General features: G+C 34.8%; 2 protein-coding genes across 3 annotated transcripts in view; both read right to left on the reverse strand.

The window, feature by feature from the left end:
• Window positions 1–1,171: 1,171 nt before the first annotated feature.
• On the reverse strand, window positions 1,172–9,512 carry LOC139114777 (NADH dehydrogenase [ubiquinone] flavoprotein 3, mitochondrial-like). Its single transcript, XM_070676681.1, has 3 exons — window positions 9,354–9,512; window positions 7,093–7,195; window positions 1,172–2,021 (listed from the first exon to the last, which is right to left on the reverse strand). Exons 1-3 carry the CDS (start codon window positions 9,408–9,410, stop codon window positions 1,864–1,866), a joined length of 318 nt encoding a protein of 105 aa, XP_070532782.1. The 5' UTR covers window positions 9,411–9,512; the 3' UTR covers window positions 1,172–1,863.
• A 2,597-nt stretch (window positions 9,513–12,109) lies between these two features.
• The window catches only part of LOC139114778 (SLIT and NTRK-like protein 6), a 36,075-nt gene continuing 25,823 nt past the window's right edge, over window positions 12,110–22,361 (reverse strand). The window contains exon 10 of one of the 2 annotated variants that reach the window (XM_070676682.1): window positions 12,110–21,112. In XM_070676682.1, the coding sequence (XP_070532783.1) occupies window positions 20,895–21,112 (218 nt within the window). In that variant the 3' untranslated portion in view covers window positions 12,110–20,894. The remainder of the gene's footprint in view (window positions 21,113–22,361) is intronic. The other variant, XM_070676683.1, reaches the window with a different exon arrangement.

Below are 22,361 nucleotides of genomic sequence, written 5' to 3' on the forward strand. Positions count from 1 at the left end.
GTCTGTCAGCGTTTTTGCGTCCGGGGAAAACTAAAAGGCATTTTCTTGAGCGTGTGCCCTCATGTTGCCTGTTTGGTGTCCACTAATACACAATGAATGCCGCCATAGGTTGGCACCCTTTTAAAGGGAGGCTCCGCCTTTAAAGAAAAAAGTGCTGGCTTTTATATCTCCAAAGAAGTGTCAATCAATAACTACGATGCTTGAATATTATTCAAAGACTTGTTTTACAATATAAAATTACACAAATTTAATGAAGTTTGGATAAGTATATTGCTCTTCAAGGTAATGAACATATTTGTTTTGAATTTGATCTGGAAATTGTACTCCCAGGTGATATGTGTATTGTGACTAAATCAACATTTCAAAACAATTGTTCTGGAAAGTATATATGCTGATGCAGGGTTTCTTTATATTTCAATTTTTTTATTTGTACATGCCAACTGAGGCAAGATATTCATTTTCATAGAGAGTTTCTGAGAATCTTTTCCCACTAAATCTCAAAGGCAATATCAAACAGTCCCCCTCACCTGGAAATATTTTCTTGTTGGAGCACTGTTGTTTGAGCCAAGCAATGCTTCTGATACTGTTGCTGTCAAAGAGGGTATATTTCACCCTCCTGATGTACCTTATCCACATTATAATCTGCCATAACGTTAAAATGCTACTAATAATTACCATACACAACAGATACCACATGAATTAATGAATCATTTACAAAACTTATTTAGCTAGACATCTGAAACTGCATTATATTTTTTGATTCTATGACTTTGTTCAGGGACAATCACAGAGAGAAATTAAATAAATTTAGAGTCTAACTTTAATAACTGGATATATTGGAGGCTCTATTCAATACTATGAGATGGGTTTGACTGAGTGCACGCTCAGCTTTTGTTGCATCTTGTAGTCTGAGCCATCAATGCATACGAATAAGTGTAACTTTTAGTTGCTATTGTAACACTAGCAGGTTTTATTATCGTCGTTTATGTGGGAAACGCGGACAAATATTTATTTATGCATATTAATGAGAGAAAAACATTACGTCATTTGCGATCTGTGCTATTACAAACAATGGCAACCTTGTCTCTCAATCTGAGGAACACAGTGCAGGGACATACAAATAATAAACAGACAGACTTTCAAAAAATATAAAGAAACTGACATACTGCACTTTGATTCAAAAAAACAACTCGTGTTGGCTGCCATGTTGCCTTTATTAGAACATGTCTAATGAGTACATGTACATATAAAGCAAATCAAAGTTCAAGAAAACTAACAGTACGTTTCATTCTGCGCTGGATGTTGAAAAGTTTTATGTACATTCAATATATCTATCCATACATTTTAGTCCTATCTAAATTGGTTGAATATTCCATCTTTTAAAAATAATTCATGTCAATCATAACTCTTATTGACCATGCAACAGTTTGTTTCAAAATACTAAAAACAAGCGTCTATCAACTAAAATATCTGTACTAACTGGAGAACTGTTTATTCCTTCATTCTCAACAATCAGATTTCCTAAATTGTTCCATGAATATAAATATTTTGAAGTTATTATGATGAGTAACTGCTATTCTTCTTATCTTGGAAATGATAACAGCTTGACTGATCTGCATTCATGTTCAGAGCAAATCCATGCTAAATAAATGTGAAATATTAACCACAAACACTGCATTATTTCAGATAACATTTCCCCAGGTTACAGCATACATAGTATTCATTCTGTGGCTGTCTTTGTTGATTTGATAAGTATTCACACATGAACTACTGGTCATATCATTACAAGAACAGCAATTACTGCTCTCATTTGTAATTGACTAATTGCATTGCCTGGTGAACAATCCAATTTTGTCTTGGAAACTACTTGTGTGATGGTGATGGCTGTTCAATCCTATGTTTGTTAAGAGTGAATTCATAGTCATAAAATGAATATTCATTGTAGGTATAGTATGAAGCTGACTGGTAGGTCTCTCCCTTGCTTTCTGTTGTTGGAGTTTTCACATCAGTCTTTGGTGTATCTGTAAAAAATAAATGACACTAGTTCAGACATTGCATACCGGTACTTCGTACTTTTAACCCTTTCACCCCCAGTTCCCTGTATACAGGTCCAACTTTACCATAGAAAACAATGGATTTGGGACAAACCATGGTGGTGAAAGGAGTAAATTTAGGTCATGTTTAATAAAATCAAGTGTTCTATGGTACAGGACTATAAATTATTTGTATGAACTACTGCATCTTCAATGAACCACTAAATTTGTCATTGAAATCAACAATTTCTTTCAAGAGGAAAACACACATGTCAGTTGAGTGACTTTCTTTGAACCCAAATTGGTGATCAGAGGTATCAAGCAACCTGTCACATTTGTTAAGAATCAAAATTTCATACACCTTGGAAATAACTGTAGCAATGGCGATTGGACGATAATTACTAGGGTCAGTTACATCACCATTTTTGTTTTTAACAAGAGGGATCAAAGTGGTATCAAGCATACGGAAGGTAAATACCCATGAACATGTGAAGCAGTGAACAAGATAGAAAGGAGAACATGAAGACGGTGATGTGCATATCTCAGATGCTCCGCCACTAAACCATCGGGTCCAGAAGCTTTGCCACTTGCTAGCCTAGAAACACACTCACTGATGGCAGTTGGAGAAGTAATCATTTCATCATCAAAAATAGTTACAGACAAGTCATCGTTGATGACACAGTCCCCACTTGTTAATGGGTGCTTTGATTACAGGTCCTCAGAGAGGATAGAATCCTCTTCATTAGGTCTGTGATAAAAATACTTTTGAATAAATTCGCTTGATACATGTCTGAGTTGTAGTTCAGGAGATGAAAAAATCGTAATAAAATGGCCACATGGTGGCCATATTGGATCGAATCACAAAACAAATCAATGTGCATATGTATGACATAGGTCAATGTCCTTGTACCAAGTTTGAATAAAATTGGTTGAGATATGCCTGAGTTATGGCTCTGTACATGAAAAAATCGTAACAAAATGGCCGCATGGCAGCCATATTGGATCGTATCACAAAACAAATTGATGTGTATAGCTATGACATTGGTCAATGTCCTTGTACCAACTTTGAATAAATCTGTAGAAACATGCCTGAGTTATGACTCTGTACATGAAAAAATCGTAATAAAATGGCCGCCTGCTGGCGGCCATATTGGATCGTATCACAAAACAAATCATGTGCATATGTATGACATAGGTCAATGTCCTTGTACCAATTTTGAATGAAATTGGTTGAGATATGCCTGAGTTATGGCTCTGTACATGAAACAATTGTAACAAAATGGCCGCCTGGCGGCCATATTGGATCGTATCACAAAACAAATTGATGTGCATAGCTATGACATTGGTCAATGTCCTTGTACCAACTTTGAATAAAATCTGTAGAAACATGCCTGAGTTATGGCTCTGTACATGAAAAAATCGTAATAAAATGGCCGCCTGGCGGCCATATTGGATCGTATCACAAAACAAATTGACGTGCATATGTATGACATAGGTCAATGTCCTTGTACCAATTTTGAATGAAATTGGTTGAGATATGCCTGAGTTATGGCTCTGTACATGAAACAATCGTAACAAAATGGCCGCACGGCAGCCATATTGGATCGTATCACAAAAAGAATCGACGTGCATATCTATGACATGGTCAATGTCCTTGTACCAACTTTGAATAAAATCAGTTGAAACATGCCTGAATTATGGCTCTGTACATGAAAAAATAGTAATAAAATGGCCGCCTGGCAGCCATATTGGATCGTATCACAAAACAAATCGACATGCATCTGTATGACATATGAAGTAATCCTTGTACCAAGTTTGAATGAAATCGCTTCAGGCATCTCTGAGATATCTGCGTGAACGGACGCACGCACGCACACACGCACGCACGCACGCACGGACGCACGCACACACGCACGGACATGACCAAACCTATAAGTCCCCCCGGACGGTGTCCGTGGGGACTAAAAACTATCTTTTACATAGGATTCATTACTTCAGTTTGAAACAGATGATAGTAACTCTGCAAAATGATCACGCCACATTTTCGCTATATCATTATGCCTGTTGCAACCTCCAATAGAAGAAGACAAAAGTGCAGACTTATGTTTGCTACTAGCATTTTTCCAAAACTGCTTAACATTTTTGTTTGAAAGATTGTTAGCCAGAGCATCCACTCTCATCCGAGACTCGTTATCTCTGGACATCTTAAACATAAATTTGAACTTAGCACGAGTCTTTCTAATAAGATCGAAAATTGGACCGTTTCGAGGGCTTCCACTTTCTCTCCACAAAAGGAAGGCATCGCGGGCAATGGAATGATACTCTTTAACATGCTGATTCCAACCAGGGATAGATTTCTCTCTGCATTTAAAATAAGACTTAGTGGAGATGGAGTGTGATGAAGCCAAAGATAAAGCATGCTCAATATCATCATAAAGTTTAGCAATAGACGAAATATGAACAGGGTCTTTACAATGCGGGTTATGACAGATAAAAGCATCCCTGTTTATATCAATATTGCTCAGATACTTGTTTGAACAATTAAAGTAACAATGCAAAGACTCATTATCGATTTCCGACTAATCAATGGGCCTGGAAAAGTTTTGCTCACTGGATGAAAAATCATATTTTTGAAGAAAATTCATATTACAAGACACATTCAGTGGAAAATGGTCGAACTCGAGATACTCATGAAGAATCTTGATCTCATGAGTACTACTATGCGCTCTATGAGTGGAAATACAATGATCAAGCCAAGATGTTGTATGGTGAGCCTCGCTATAATAAGTAAAATTACTCTGTTTTTCACCTAAAAGTTTAACATCTGAACAAATATAATCATTTGCATCACAGAAAGCTTTCATCTCATTACCAAATTCAGAGTTGATATCGGCATTCAATCGCCTATGACAAACACACTATTAGATGGAGAGTCATCGATACAAGTATAAATTTTGGCTAAATATTCAACAAAGAGATGAAAATTATCACTACTAGAGGTCGGCATGTAAACATTTAAAATTGTAAGAATACCACAAGAATGTGAAATCTCAAGGCCAATCAAGCGACTGTCATTAAACTGTTTAACTTTGACGGAATCAAGCGATTTCCTCCACAACACTGCGACACCTCCGAATGGACGACCTCGGTGGAGACCGGCTTCCTCATCCATGGCAGTTTCTCCAACAGCATAGAAATCACAGTTTATCTGTGACAATAAGCTGAGTTCAGATTTATTCAGCCAATGTTCCTGAAGAAGACAGACATCACTATTTTTACAAATGTCATTGACTGTGCGCATTGATGATTTAATACCACGACAATTGTATGAGGTAATTGAAAGTTTATCCATGATGATTAATAATATTTACAGATGAGAATGCCCATAGGCCATGATGCAGGATCAAGAATACGACTAACCAACTCACGTGTGGTTTCAACAAGGAAGGAGGCGTACGTATCGTATTTTGTCTTTAGTTTTTCACATTTGACACTCATTTGTAGCGAGCTTTTCACAAACCGTTGTACGTTTTGAGCAGTAGTCAACGGCGCCAGCCTTGTGACAAAGACCTTGAAGGTTTGGTTGGTGTTAACAACTTTAATGGCGCAATTTTCACCAGCATTTGCAGTGCCAATCGATGTTACAGGGCGCCTCTTGCGACGACGGGTCACAGTTGTAAAACCGGCCGCATTGGAATCTGTGTGCTCAGAACTGGACACCGACTGCATACGTTTATCGGACCCCCGGACAAGAGCACTGCCAGCCACGTTATTGGGTATAATTGACCCCACAATATCAGCATAACTGCTGGAAGAAACATTGTCTTGCACTCTCACTGTAAAATTCCGATCGACCGTGTCACCTGGAGCAGCTACTGGCTTCCGAGTAACATTGACACCTGTTGATTCCGCGCATACCTCAATTACACTATGTGCAACCCAGCAATCAACTTGACATTTTTGGAGACTTCATGTAGCCAGTACCCTATAATGCCTATTTTCCATGGAAATTGACCCGATATCTATACATGTGCCACTGACTAACCAGTGTTTTGTCAATTTGGCGGATTCCTGTCATGCAGATTGGCAATTATACCATTGCTATAATAATCAAAAGTTAAATGTAATTTGAATGAGTGTATCAGTATGAGTGTTAATCCATCTTTTCTCGAAGGTCTTGGGTTTATTAAACCTTGACAAGCTTCTGTCCTATTAGATACAGGGTCACCATTATTTCATTTTATCCATGGATTTATTGGGTCGAAAGAGGGCCAGCCTTCCCTAAAAGCAATGGTTTGCATGTGAACAAGATTATTTGCATTGTTTTTCTATTCCCTTGTGTACTACATATGATTTGTAATTGAGCAGAAGAAAGCAATCTTTTGCCTTCTTGTACATGAGGCTCATGATAAGTCAAAAACCTGTGATTGTTAGCAGCAAGGTAAACTGAACATGATAATGGTTGTCACTGGAGTCAACCCCCTACTTCATCAAAATTATTAAAAATACTTTGTTGTACTAGAAACTGAGTCAGTTATTCATGCTGGACTCAAATTCAAAGATATCATAGATTTTGTGTCAATTGAAGTAATGTTGTGTATTTGTGTGAAACTGATTAAAAATCATGTGAAATGTATACTACTTTATATTGCAAATGATAGTCATGTCTGTATGTTCACATCCAACAGGCGTAGTGCCTATTCTTGCAAATTTGACAATTTCATCACAGTGACAATCATGACCTTTGACCACTTATCACAGTGACAATTCATGACCTTTGACCATTCATCACAATGGTAATTTTAGACTTGTCACAAATGAATTCATGTGATATTTCATGTTACATATGATCTGTAAATATTTTTCCATTTGCCTGTCTTTCACAAAGTTATATGAAAACAACATAAATTGAGACTTTATTGACTGAATTATTTGATGAAAGAACATGTTGGCAGAGGATTGATTTGGTTTTGTAATCATAAGAACTGATATGCTCATTTGAGCAGAATGTCACTACATAGTTATGATTATATTATGAGTATGTCACCAGTGTTCTTGCCTTGGGTTTTTGGCACTTCACTCTGTCCAGTTCCTTTGCTTTCGGTAGTTTCCTGGGAAGTTGAGCAGTAAGTCGCACATGCAGGTATCTGTTGAAATGATCTCTGTGAAATAAACACAAACAAACAAACAAATCAATTGCAAACTAACCTGCCAATTTATTATTGAACATTAGACAGTAGCTGTGTTTGAACATTCACAATGTCATTATTAGAGCATGCTCACTACTATGATACTTCACAAAAAGGCAATGGACCATGTATGATTCAAATATTCACATATCAAATGAGAATCGTTGTGTTTGACCTCAAGTACTCCCCCTTGGTGAAAGCTTGGAAGTGTAAAAATCTGCCATGTAAACTTCCTCCACACATATGAAGTTATGAAATACATTGCTGATTTGTTTTGAACAACTAACATCTGATGATTGAGTACATTATTACTTGACAATATTTTGGTCCTGAAATTAACAAAAAAGTTATTGTTTGTAAAATTTCCAGGTTTGCAATATATACTGTTTACATGATGTTATTATGGCATAAAGTTTCCAGTTAGTGCACATTTCCCAAAATAATTGGATTTGAGCTAAACCCCTATTCCTTGGAAGCAATGAGTTTTCTTTGTCATGCAAATTTACCTTATCAAAGGCGGCTAGTAATGAGAACACTTTCTGTTGGTTTATTTATTCATTCATTCATTTCCATAATTACAAGAACTGTAATTGTATTTCAATCCATGGTTGGAAGTTACAAAGGCTCATGTAGGGAGGGAGGATCACTGCTTGACACTTTCACTTTTCTATTACTCATGGGATTATGATTGTACAAATGAATGTTGTTTCACCAGCACATTTGTGTTACTTTTTCTCTAATTCTACCATTCATGGTTTTTTAGGAAATTAAATGTTTGTGGTAGCCAAAATATATTGATGTATAGTGCTGTATCCAAGTAACATGTGATAACAGAACATGTAGTGACCAAAGGTGGTTTTGAGATGAGCTGGTAAAAATCAAATGAGTGAAGAGCTTTTGGTGTGAGATGATACCTAGGGTGAAGTGGTGTGGTATCAGGCAGTACTTGGGACAAAATGGATTTAGTATGGAATGGTTTGGGAGCAAAGTTATGGTGACCTGGTTTAGGTGCGAAATGTCTAGACCCCAGATTTCCGTGACCTGGTTTAGGTGCGAAATGTCTAGACCCCAGATTTTGGATGGTGGACCCTCTATCACCTTGCCGACCTCCTTGTTAATACAGAAAGCTTCCTTATCAAGGGTCTGTTAAAGCAAGGAGGGACTCCCCTGGCCTTCCTACCTGATTGGGTTGCCAGCACAGAAACCCTGTAGGCGTTTTTCTAAAGAAAACATTGTGTCAACAAATCCATACTTTTCAGTCCCTCTGAACGAGAAACATCAATGTCTTAAACCATGTCCACGTTGATCTTGCGATGAAGATTTTGATAGTATTATTTTTTCTGAATTTCCTATGACCTTTGACCTGCCCTAGACCTTGCAGCAAAGCTATGACTATATCGTTTCCTACATACAGTCCGAGAGGGCTGGTGTATATTAAAAACTGACCGGTAAGGGATGAAAACATATAACTAAAATTTGGAGTTTCTGGTGACCTTTGACTCTCATCATCCTGTCCATCATTTATTATACTATTATGACATTAAAGGTTAGCCAATAGAGCTAGAGATCTGATATTTGTGGACAGGGATGATTATGTAAGCAAAGTTTTCCGCCAAAATTTCACTTTACCAGGATGACCTTTGACCCCGATTTCATCGATATGCCCAGAAATCAGTAACTTCAAGAGCTACAGCCTTCATATTTGGTGGGATGAGGCACCTAATGGCGTTTCGTGACAACACCAGCCCTCACTCCTGGTAATTTCTGTCCAGTCCCTCATTTCGCTATTTCGCCATTTCGCAGTTTCGCTATTTCGTCGATTACAATTTGCCGAAGCTTGCGTATTTGCAAAACGATACCATACCATGCGAGCCCTTCCCTTGCACACGGCCACAAATGAGCCTCAACAGATGTCAATTAACACGGATGGGCACTTTCTCGTATTCTGTAACTCGCGATGACTATTATCTTATATGAATATTTGTCAGTTTGGTGACTGACATCATACATGACATGGTCAATGCATGGCATTCATGGGCTCAGCCTTCAATGGTCTGTTTTGCCACTGCGCTCAGACCCGACGATGATCACATTGGCAATGCGATTGATTGCCCTAGCTCTAGTTACTCACCTTTGGGAGTCTGGATATCACACGTAATGACCACAAACACTTCTGCATGGCTGCCATGATGCTTACGTGCACACAGACTACAGACAAACCGTTGGTCAAGTTCCAAGTTGACGCAGAGACGAGGACACGAGAGACACAGGGACTTTATCATACGATTCAGAACTAGAATGCAGAGATTATCGCTGTCGGATCCAGCCCATGGTCGTGTGAGGGTAAAGCGAGAGCAACTTTGGGCCCGGGCTTTGGGCACAGAGAAGCCAGGACAAATATTCAAACAAATATTAAACATGTAATAAAAAAACCAAATAAATAAATATTTGAGAACAATAAGTTGAATAAGAATTCAAATAATTGACTGAACAACACTTGCAACATACTAGTATTCAAGTAGCCCTACGAGTATGGCGAGAGTGTCCGGCTTTGGCCGAGGCGGCGTAGCCAAAGCCGGACATTCTCGCCATACTCGTAGGGCTAGTATTCAAGATGCGACAACAGTATCACTTACTCACTGAACTCACATCCCTTGTGGGAGGCAAGTGAAAGCGATAGTGACATGGCATCTTGGATATATTGCATATATATATATATATATCTTGGATATATATATCTGTTCGGTCAAATATTTCATTCTTATTCAAATTGTTGTCTTTCTAATATTTATTTGTTAATTTGGGTTTTTTTTTGGGTTTTTTTACTTATCTTTGCTTTGTTAATTATTTTTTGTTAAAGTTCTTGTTTGTCAACTGTTTGTTTGTTCATTTTTGTTTGCTTGCTTGTTGAGTCAATTATTTAAACTCTTATTGAATTATTGTTTTCTCTAATATTTATTTAATGTTGAATTATTTGTTTTTGTGTAAATGTTTGTTTGTTTGTTTTTGTTTGTCCTGCTTCACTGTGCTTTGGGCAGTATCAGTACATGCACGGCAGTAGGCAAGAGATTGCAAAATTCAATGGTCAGCCAAACAGCTGATGCTGAAAGATTGAAATATAGATAAGTACCATCATAATAGAGATAAGCACCAGTCATAATATAATAATAATAATGTTTTTTTCGAATTAAAAGTAGTCTATAGAAGATAAGTCACAATTGCTTAATTGCAACTGTGAAAGAATTTTATCAATTAGTTATGTTTAAATTGTGAAATTTCGTTATTTTCATTTCTTTTTACATTGTGCTTCTAAGGATACAAAATATGTCTCGCAAGAAGCACCAGTCAGAATATAAAAGGAAAAAGTTTTTTTAAATTAAAGGTGGTCAGTAAAAGATAAGTCACAATTGCTTCATAAACTGTGAAAGAATTTCATCAATGAGTTACGTTAAAATGGTGTAATTTCTTTATATTTTCATGTTTTTTAACAGTGTGCTTCTAATTACACAAATATGTCTCTCAAGCATCAGTCATAATTTAATAGGAAAAAGTTTTTTAATTACTAAAATTGGTCTGTAGAAGATAAGTCACAATTGCTTCAAAACCAGTCATATTTGCAAACAGGCAGCACGTGCGATATGATCACATGTACCTCGAAAGCAAGGCTTTTGTATACAGTAGAAACTTGAACTGCAAGGCCGCGAACGAGGTGTGCTTTTCCAATGTGCTTTTTACACAAATTTTATAACAATCCATTCCTCGGTTAGGAGGGGAGTCTCCCTACAGAAGATTTTAAAATTAGTACACATTAAAATTGGGTTATTTGGTTGTTGTTTTGATGTAATAAAATGGGGTTATTTGGTTGTTGTTTTGATGTAATAAAATGGGGTTATTTGGTGGCTGTTTTGATGTAATAAAATGGGGTGCCAAGAGGGCATACAAAAAATTGTAAGTAAAGACTTAAAGTAACTGGCCACACATTATTTTTTATTTCAAATCTGTTGGCAATGTTTTTTATTTTTGCTGTCATCCTTGGCTGAATTCTTTTCAAAGGCAACCTCTCAGAATCTTCTTTTCCTCTAAAATCTTCCAAGTCCCCCAGGATATCATATGGTCCATCCCTTACAGATTCACCATGGCAAATTTCCTTGGCACACAGTGCTGTATTTATTTATAATTTTTGCAGTCAGGGTGTGTCTGAAAAGTTTGGAGGGGGGCTTGAAAATTCAAGAGATAGAAATAGAATGGTACGTCCCAACAATGTAAATGAGAGTGTACAGCTATGACTCCTTTTAGTTCTGTTTGAAGATTGCAGGATGCATGAAACTTAAGTATATATATATATATATTATATATATTTCCATCTTGACAGTCAACAATTTTTAACCCTGATGAAGTGGGATTAAGCCCACGAAACGTCGGACAATAAAATTTAGTTTGTAGTGAAGAACACTGTGTCCTAGAGTTGGTGCTGCTTGACCTATCCTGTCAATATATATATATATATATATATATATGTGTGTGTGTATTGTACACTTTGATATATATACATGTATATATATATATATATATATATTATATATATATATATATATATATATATACATATATATTATCATTGTACATCATCCATTTTCATTGTCTACAATATTTCATAAATATTAAAATAATTGAAAAATCACATATACGTGTCAGTAGGTTTTTGTTTGTTCTTATGCATACCATGTTTGAACAATATGAAAATGCTTTTGTGTGTCAGCATATGTTGTGTGCACACCTTTCTTGTCTATTTTATACACTGTTTTATTTTCTCTGGAGGACGGAGCCCAATTAATGTATTTGTCTGCATGGCTTTGTTGATGGAGACTAAAATGAAAACACCCAGAATTTGATCTTAGTCTTTTAAATTTTATTGAAACCAAGCTGCACTGACAAGCTTCTATTATCTCTATCGCCCTCCATCAGCAACAAGAGCATGGGGGGATTACATAAGAAGATTTTCAATTTTACAAAATTTACAAAGACTTGGTCTGGGATTAACACCTAATGTTGATTTTTTTAAAAAGTACAATAAATAATGAATTACTTCCACAAACCAAAACAAACAGTGAATTTAAACTTACTTGCATTTAAGTTAACTATGAATGAATTGTATCAATTCATTCATACCGTTGCATTTTACAATCATGTTGTTGAAATACTTCTCTAAATCAAGTTTAAAATTTGCAACCTCATTGTCGCATTAATCATCATGTGTTTTCATGTCATTCCACTGTACATAGACAGCACAAGAACTGAGAAAAAATGATTTTCTTTCCAATAATATGACATATCAAATATCATCAAATATTCATAACTTTTTCTTTCATTGATATCACATTCAAATTTTCAACAACATCAGCAAAAGAGACATGTAGCTAATCATAATGAATGCATATCTATACTACTTTCTTTTGAAGTAATAACCTCCTGTGAACAAATCACACTCCTAACTTTGCACAGAATATAAAAAAGTCATGATATCACCTAAAATATAATACAAAACAAAAGTAAACATGTTCGTACATAGTGTCAACTATAATCAAAGATAAAATTGAACAGCGAAGAAAAACACGCATCACAAAATAAAAATATCATGTAAAATGAACTGAAAAATGAAAATTTCTGATCTAGTTGGCACAAATACAAAACATATGCTGACATTACTCAAGGAGTAACATACTGGGCATTTAAAAATATGGCATACACAACAAATATGTGTGTAGTATTGGTGCTACACTGTGTGTCTACAATTATCTTGAACAGAGTGACTCTACAAACTAAACACAGCAAGTCTGCAGCTTTCTCATCATGTTTACGTTTTAGTGCTCTTCTAGCCTAATTAAATTTGTTCAACACATTCAAAAATTTTAAAAATTCAAAGTCAATACAGCTACATTATCTTCTGTACAAGTTTGATATTTCAAATGCAGACACTGATGTTTTGAAGAACAGGTTGTTTGTGATAGATGACATCAAATCAAGTTGGACTTGTAAGAGGTAGTGTGAATGGCAAATTTATTGACTAGTGGTAGTGTTGAGCTTACTTTCAACTAAAGTTCATGTGCATGTGGAAGATGTAATTAAAAGTGAGAGAGACAAAATACACACCAAAACACTTCAAAGCAACTTTGTTCCCAAGCTTCTCTAAAATATTCTTTAAATTCATTCTGGCAAAACTCAAAAGAAACAAATCTCACACAACCTTGACATTCTCTGCCACTAGCAATATATTGTTACTCAAGTTCTGGATCAAATTTGCCCAAAATGTGTGAAATTACAACTTGGCCTTAAGTTTTTGATGTACAGATTTCATTTCATGATTTAAATTTTCTAGACACTATACTGAAATTACTGTTTCAATAAGTGACAATTAAGACTCAAACACTTGTAGATATTAGATCTCAATTTCATTTAAATGTTTTTTTTTCAGCCTCAAAGATATCTTGAAATATTGATGTCTACACTGGACGATGGAACACAGTATTGCATTAATGGTGACATTTTTCACAGTATTGGAGACTTGGTTTAATACATTGATACCATGTCAGTGAGGGTAGTCACCATTATCACTGTGGAAAGTCAGTGGATAGTTTGTAACTGCGTTGTTCCATTAGTATTCAAACTATTGCTAGGTTCATATTCAGGTCAAAGGCTGTCTTTGGGCCTGTGCAAAATTGTGATATGTAAAATACTTTGGTCCGCATTCACACTGTATTTGAATCTCCTGCCTCCCAGCTATATATCAACCTCACTATAGGCTACTGTTAAGGTGTCAACTGGGCCCAGGGTGACATAAAATGTTAACACACTCTCACGTAAGCTGAGTATAAGTCACAATTTGTATCTACTGTGTACCCATTTCTCAGCCCTGACTTAAATTAGGCTGGGCCAGGGGTCAATATACTGTATTCACATTGTTTTTAAAACTAGGCCGACTCAGAGATGACCTAAACTCTGTAGTATGAATACAGTATTATTACCAGCTGATGTAATATTGGTAACATTAAGGGCTGTCTGAGCGTTGTTACGTAAGATACAAACAAAATATCAACTTGTCACAGATGACTAAAATAAAATTTCAGCTGATGAAGTGTTGTTTTACAGAGAGTACAATACAAGAGTTTGATTAGTTATTTGTAATGATGAGACATCATCAAGTACTGTTATCACTAGAATCAATCACATTCATTACAAAACAAGAGAAGTGCTCACGTAGAAAAATCCAAGGGAACTTTCAGTTCACTGTGCCTTTCTGCAGTCTCTGTGTAATTTTCAATTTACTAAGAAAGCTGGTGATCTCAATAAAAACAAATACACTCGTAGATCCTAAATGAACAAATTTTGCTTCCTTAACTTCCCTGCCAAGCTATGTTGATCCTCTAATGTTAGCACTTTGTTATTAAAGTTTTATATCAGACAGGAAACTTACTTATAAATAGGTAGACACATAATCACACAAGTATGGTGTGGATTTGGTAATTTTAGTTCAAAACTTGGTCACATAAGTGTATAGCAACTCTGGGGCAGTGCTAGAGTCAAAACCTATGATTGTCAGTGTCATGATTACATGGCCATCATTGACAAAATCTCAAGTTAACATAAAATTCTGTAAAAACAGGGTACATGTAAGTGGATGAAATAGTATACCACAGTAGAATCAGAGTCCCCTGCTACAAAGGGACCATAGTAGAATACACATCATAGAGCTTGTACAGAGTAATATGGATGTCACATGATATGATGACAGCCTACTAAATCGACATGAAACTGTAGTATTTATGGAAAATTACTAAGTCTATCCATAGTAAACTAAAATCTGTTGGAAAAATTAACAAAAATATTATTTGGATCCATGCCTTAGAGACATAAGTTGGCTGTTTGCATGATGTTGTAGGATTGGCAACTTATTCTGTTTCCTAATAAGTGTTTGTAGACAGCTCTAACATATTTTAAATATCTTGGAGATAACTTGTTAATCTGGCTTTTAGAATGTTAATGTTTGGTGAGGGAAAACCAAACAGAACTTTAGTGTTATTAGAATATGGAAACCATGGTCATGGTTCCTACAGCAAAATCACTTCATTGCAGTGGAATCTGATCACAGTAACTGATAGCAAGTGACAATGAATAATGCCTTGTTACTGTCATTCATATGACCAGAATTAAAATCATTATGGCAAGAATCACTGATTATTGTTTTAAGCAAATTGACATGTGTTTGTGAATGGTGATAACAGTTATGATTTAATGATACTTCCACAGTCAGTTGATTCTTCAAGACATCTGACAACAAAGCCTGTGACTGGTAAACATTTGAAGAGGATTAAATCAGTCCATAGTTACACAGCATAAGAGATGATTTGGACATGGAATTTTACTGCACTAGCTTTTTTAGAGTAGTCAATTGCACACTAAAATTATAAATTAAACTATTTTCTAACATCTACCTTCTTGAATTTAGCCAAGTGATCTTAAAAATTGCACCTTTAGACTTAAGAATGCATATTAATTGTATCCTAATTAGTATACATTTGGACAAAGGTATTGCATGAGCTAACACTTACAAGTACAAAACAAAACTAAAATATACAGATCATAAAAACTTGAGTGTGTAGAAGCAAAAACTGCATCAGAAATAACAGTTATGTACAAGACTGAAAAGTGAAAAATCAAGTGACAAGAACTGTCATGACGGCATTTATGTCACTATACTAGATATGTAACTATATAGACAGCTTCAAGTTTTCACTGTTTATGGAAACTTAATGCTTCAAGTGAAGATATTGGTTAAAGTGAACGGGCAAGTATTGGCTAAAAAAATGCAAATTTTACACACTTACCAAGTAAACTGGCACAAACACCAAAGTTAACTTTGACAAAAATGTTTTACAATGATAAGGTTTGGCACCATCTGTGTTGATGTCTTGAAATGACCATACAATGATGTGATTCAACAACTACAACTTGTCATTACTTTATAAAAAAAGACACATAAACTGCAAAATAACGAGACTACAACAACTAGAAAGAAATTATTGACTTCTGTTAATTTACATGTATAAACACACAATCTAGAGTAATGATGGTTATTTTGGTTTGATACAAAAAGTTTTGTGTTGTGCATCTTGTAAAACATGCTGAAATATCAGTTGTTCACACTCTGTATAGATAAAGAAGAATGAACGGATTAGACCGTTAAGGTAGTTGCGCCTTGAGAGAGAAAGACTTTAACCTTTGCTCAAAATTTCCTCAATGAAACTTTCAACCATTATCTTACCAAATCAATAATAAAAATTGGCGGTCAACATGCAAAGTTTGGAACTATAGAAACAAATTACCCACCATATTGATATTTGTAAATTCAAAACAGCCACCATCCTGTGTTAACTTAGTGAGGAAAAATTAAATTTTGAATTTTCAAAAAACTAAGACAGTGAAAACTTTTCTTACACAAAAAGCTTTACAATGAGCCTCCACAAGTGGTAGATCAAAATAGAATGATAAAACATTTGAGAATCTGAAGATCTGTCCCAGAGGCACAATCTATCTTGATGGTAAAAAACTTTTCAACTGAATTAGATTTTCAAGTTTTGTTTATGATATATATTACATCCAGAAAGAGAATCATAAAAACTGATCTTTTAATCTATATTTCAGCATGGTTTAGCAAGGCATACAACATCAAATCATCTGGTGAACAAAAATTACCAAATGTTTTTAAAATATACTATTACTGCCTTTGTCCCTTAAAACTATGATGGTATAAAAAAATTGAATTGTCAATTGTTGTGACCTTTAACTAATAATACATATTTAGTTATTTGATATGCTATGGTGGAAAACAAAAAATGCGCCTTCAAAAACTCAACTTCAAATCTATCAATTAATATTCAAAAACTTCAAAAAAAACTTGTTTGATAAAATGAATGCAAAAATGGCAAAAGTGCAATTGGTATTACAAAATTTGTTTTGTCAACTGAGATGTATTTTGATTTGATTTTATAAAAGATTTGTTTCATATATTTTCACATGATTGGCAAGGTATACATTCATCTGATTCCTATCAACAAAAGCTATGATAAAATATTATCCTTATGAATGATGTTGTTGGAGTATATCATACATCATAAAGAAAGCAATGCTGAGTCCTAATATGGTAAAATCCCTGACTGCTAACATAAGAATTAATAACTACCTCCTAGCTACGTCTCTACCAAAATCATAGTCTAAAACTATCTAAAAAATGCAAAATGTTTGGTAAGTTTTTACTCAGGTTTATTTTTTCATGTAGGATTTATTAACTGTCCTTTGAATGTCTTTTGTTGCAACCACTACAAAGTACAACTAAGAAAATACATCATCTACTATACATGTACATACAGTGTCTGGGAATCAGAATTCTAGAGATAACTGGTTCAAATCAGATAAGATCCTATGATTGCTGATAATATTATTTCCAAATACAATTAAAAATTGATTATTTACAATAGATACATGGTGACTGAGTTGTGTAAACATTCTAAGGGAAACATGTAGACATGTGTATTCTAAAGTCCAATATTATACACAGAGTTCTGATATGGAGAATGATATGCAATGTGACTGGATAGTGGCACTGAATTGATTGTCAGAGAGAACACACGTGTAAATACTACTTTTTAACTCAGCAACATGGCTGTTACATTTCTGACAAATATCTATAAAAACTCATTAACTTACATAAATATCATTGGAAGTGGTTATCAACTGAACCTCAGCACCTTAACGAAATAAATCTTTGAATTGAATGTAGATGCTTACAGATATCTATATGAGTTGTGTACAACATACAAAGAATACAAAAACTTCAAATTTTAAAAATCAAATCACCAACACTCTTCACAAATTTGAGTATATTTACATTTGGTAAATTATTTTAAGTGAATCAAAATCTTTAGCTGCCTAAGTTTTAATGGTTGTCAAAGATATAAATGTGTTTGAAACACACATCGACCATTATATCTAAACTTTCCTACATAAAGCTTACAACTGAAATAGGAACACCTTGTCAAGCAAGTTTGCTTGCACCTGGTATTATCATGTTTATCATTAAGTTAAGAAGTGTTACATTGCCAAGAAAAGGTACCCACAATAGCCATATGTTTCCCTGGTAATCAGTGAGTTGAATGGGTAGACAGAGGGATTGAAGGATAAATACACCAACAGTGGTCTCTTAAAGTACAGCGAGTGAAAAACAAAAACAAAGAGTAGAGAATGGCAATTTTCTCATTTATAATTATCAATTTTAGTTTTTAGACTGTGATAAAGAGTAATAGTGTAGTCATGTACTTCAGAGTCTGGTAGAATTCTATATTTATTCATGAACCTTGTTTGAATTTGGTGACATTTATCATCACATATAGTGTTGGTCCAGGCTGTATGACTTGAGACATTGGTTAAGTTAGTAACTATTATGAAAGGAGGTGTTATATCATATCTTAAATGTGCATCACACTGTTAGAATAGGGAAGACGAGTATGGCATGGTATTATTAGACATCTATGATACCTGGACTAGAGACTTCAAGTGTCAACTGAAATGTATAGTTAGAGTTACTAAGAGGACATTCTGTGTAGGCCAGAATTTTCAAAAGAATATCAGAAAGCTTTGATTGTTATACAACACATGTAACCAAGGAAAAGAACATGTGAGGCGTATAATAATAAATGACAATTTTTTTAAAGTTTTTCAATACAAAAATAGAAGGGAAAATAGAACTGGCCTAATAAGTGTTTACTTTTATGAATATTGATTTTTGACGACAGTAAGTCTGAAATCCAAATCAAACACTCTATAGATAATTATATTGGTCTTTGCTGGCTGTGACATATCATTTCTCATTGAATTTATTTAATTTCTAACAAATTTTGATGTTAATAACTAATCACAGTGATGTAAAATGTTAATGGTAAATTTACAACTCACAGAATGTGAAGACAAACAAAATAACCAAGTCAAATCTACACATCATGTTGTACAGTCTAAATCAATCTACCGGTACACGGAATGAAACTGCAGAGTTTTCTCTCTTTTCCTTTACAAGTTAACATAATGCATGACAGACACTTTAACAGTGACATAAAAAGGCCAGGTACACTGGTCATGTGACATGATATGGTATGATATGATGTGACATGGTATGATATGATATGGTGCATGATGTGATATGATATGTGATGTGTTATGTAAGTAGATATGTGATGTGTTATGACATATGTAGCCATGATGATATTTAATAATTTGAATTAGTGAAATGCAAGATATAATCCAATGTACACATGCTAAGAGACCATCACAAATTCCATAAACAATGTCAGATAATCAATGTGATCGCAAGTTAAAAAACCAATAGAGCATAACTTGATAGGTATTGTTTGCTACAATTTATCAACAATCGACCTCCAATTGGGGATGGGGTGGGGTGGGGGGTGTCAGTTGATAATAGAACTCAGAGAATAAGAAGACAGAGACAAGGTATTGCCACGGTAAGAATGTGAATGTTTCACTGAGCTGTCAACCGTTGCACAGTCTTTGTATTGGTCATTCTAAAGAATATCAAGGTATCAGTATTACAGGGTAACTAGTTTTCACTGCAAAACTTTGATTTGGATTTCAGAAAACTTTTATATTGAAAGTCAGATGTATACTCTGCTACTCAAAAATTTTGAACTGTTAACGTCAATCCAACAAGTTGTCATAACTTATTTCTGGTCCTTTTCTCCAGGTACTGTGCAACCACTTTGTATGAACAGAATTGTAATCATCTGTGCAATATTCTAAGAATAATTTATAATGCTCTACTATTTTTCTGTTTTTGTATGATATGACATGATAAGGCACAAGTTTGCATGATCTATGATATTGAGTTCCACCATAACTACAAAGAAACTTTCCATTTTCAAATCTAGAATGCTAGCACACTCAAGTAATAAGCTACAGATTGCTGTCATTTAATGAAACCACTTGTTGCTAAAAATTATTCTGAGTCTTTAAAACTGTAAAACTGATAAACTTCCATAAACAAATTCTCTCTTCATAAATAACAGAGCACCACTGAGTCATTCTGACCCACAATCTTTTCATTGGAGGAAAGAAATTTCAATATTCATATCAGCAGCAGCAAAAGATTTGATGATGAAAGTGTTCAAATGTTTGTGAGTAAATTAAGTCAATCAATAATATAAAACCTTGGTCCTAAATGGTAATTCAATAGTAATACTAACACCCTAGATATACACTCTTAACATATCCTTACACAGGAACTATTGATTTGCAGGTCTCCATGCCTGGATTGAATTCAAAATGAACCATGGTAAAAAAGCCTACCTGTGCAGACGCACACTGAAAAATATGCATTTACGTATATGCATTTGAACATGTTGGTTGTTTTGTCTTTTGGACATATTGAGTCTGTGAAACACCACAGGTATTTTTAGTAAAAATAGAACCATTTAAACTGATATCTCTTTCTGCACCTGACACCAAACATATTAATCCTTTTTTCACTATTTTCATATCAAAACTTACATACTGACCAATGGTAAAGAGAGCTGTATCTAAATATTGACAGTTGATGGTTTACATGAAAACTTTACAATTCTGTTGTTAAATCTTCATAGACATCATTCGAGCGTTGACCACGCTGTTTGACGGAATCATACTTGTGATTGTAGAAAACCCGAGTTTGCTTGCTGGGATCTTGTTTTGATTTTTCTTGACGTCGTTTCCTCATTAATAAGACAGCACATACACCACATACCACAATGGCGGCAATAATAAGAATTATAACCACTACGATTACCCACATTGCTGTAAAGCAATAAAAAGTCAAGATTAAAACAGAGATCAAAGGTTACAATTCTAACCGAACCCATTCTTCTCCATGGCAACTACACCTTAGACAACCGAGCTATTATGACACAATCTACATAAATTACATGATATCTGTTTATTTTACTGTGCACATTTCCGCTTTACCTGACACATAGAGTTTTTAGTCTCATAAAACTGACTTCCAAAGCTGTTGGCGCAAGGATGGTGCTGTTTTCCTGAAATATTGATGTTTGCTTTGTTAGTTCAGGACCTGTTTTATCGAAAGGTAGATTTCTGGCTCAAAAGTAATGATATATGTCAAAGAATTTACTCTGTTTTCGACAGGAAGAATTTGGAAATTTCTTTATTTTTTACAGATCTAGAATTTCTGTCTTTCTGAAAAAACACTGCCAAATTTTCAAGTTTTCACTGTTATTTGTAGATTCATGCATGTATGCTTTCCACAGAACTTGAAATAAAAGACAGAAATTACGGGTTACACACAGTATTATCTGGTTATCTTGAAATAAAAGACAGAAATTACGGGTAACACACAGTATTTTCTGGTTATCTTATTCCTGGCCTATTTCAATCTTCAACCAGATCTGAACTTATTCTTTCAACTAAAACAAATCTGTTCTCACTCTTGTACCAAAAATGAGTTCGTCTTAGTTACCTTTGGAGTCATCCATGAAAAGACCTTCAGTCTTTCCAGTCTGAAGTGCATGATAAATGCCATATTTTAAATTATCATTTGTTTCAAGTTATGTCCCACTTTAATGCTGTGACAGATAGTGCTATGAGAAAAGCACACTCATATTAAGGCAGTATTTTTCAATATTATGCCTGGGCCAGGTGCTTCTATTTGGATTAATGCGTCCACTTTCAGATCTTGTATTATCTTTGCCACACAGTTTACATGTTTACAATGCATACTTTGAAAGCTGTCATCTGGACCTTGAATTGGTATTTTATATTTTTGGCTCCAAATCACCAATGAATCATAACTTTTATACAAAAGTAAAACTTCATTCAGCCACAGTTTTACAAATGTTGAAAGCATATTGATGATACTATTTCTTGTGGGCAAAACTAAATGTCACGGTGAATCAAACACCACTCTGCAGTGTTGAAGAGAGTGGAATTGTTTTCTATATATATGAAGTGTCAGATGCTAAATGTAATATACATAACAAGTCAAGGAGATGGGGTTAAAGCTGCATGGCTCAATGCTGCAACCACAAAA

Source organism: Ptychodera flava, chromosome 16 (assembly GCF_041260155.1).
Source record: "Ptychodera flava strain L36383 chromosome 16, AS_Pfla_20210202, whole genome shotgun sequence".
Taxonomy (NCBI): domain Eukaryota; kingdom Metazoa; phylum Hemichordata; class Enteropneusta; family Ptychoderidae; genus Ptychodera; species Ptychodera flava.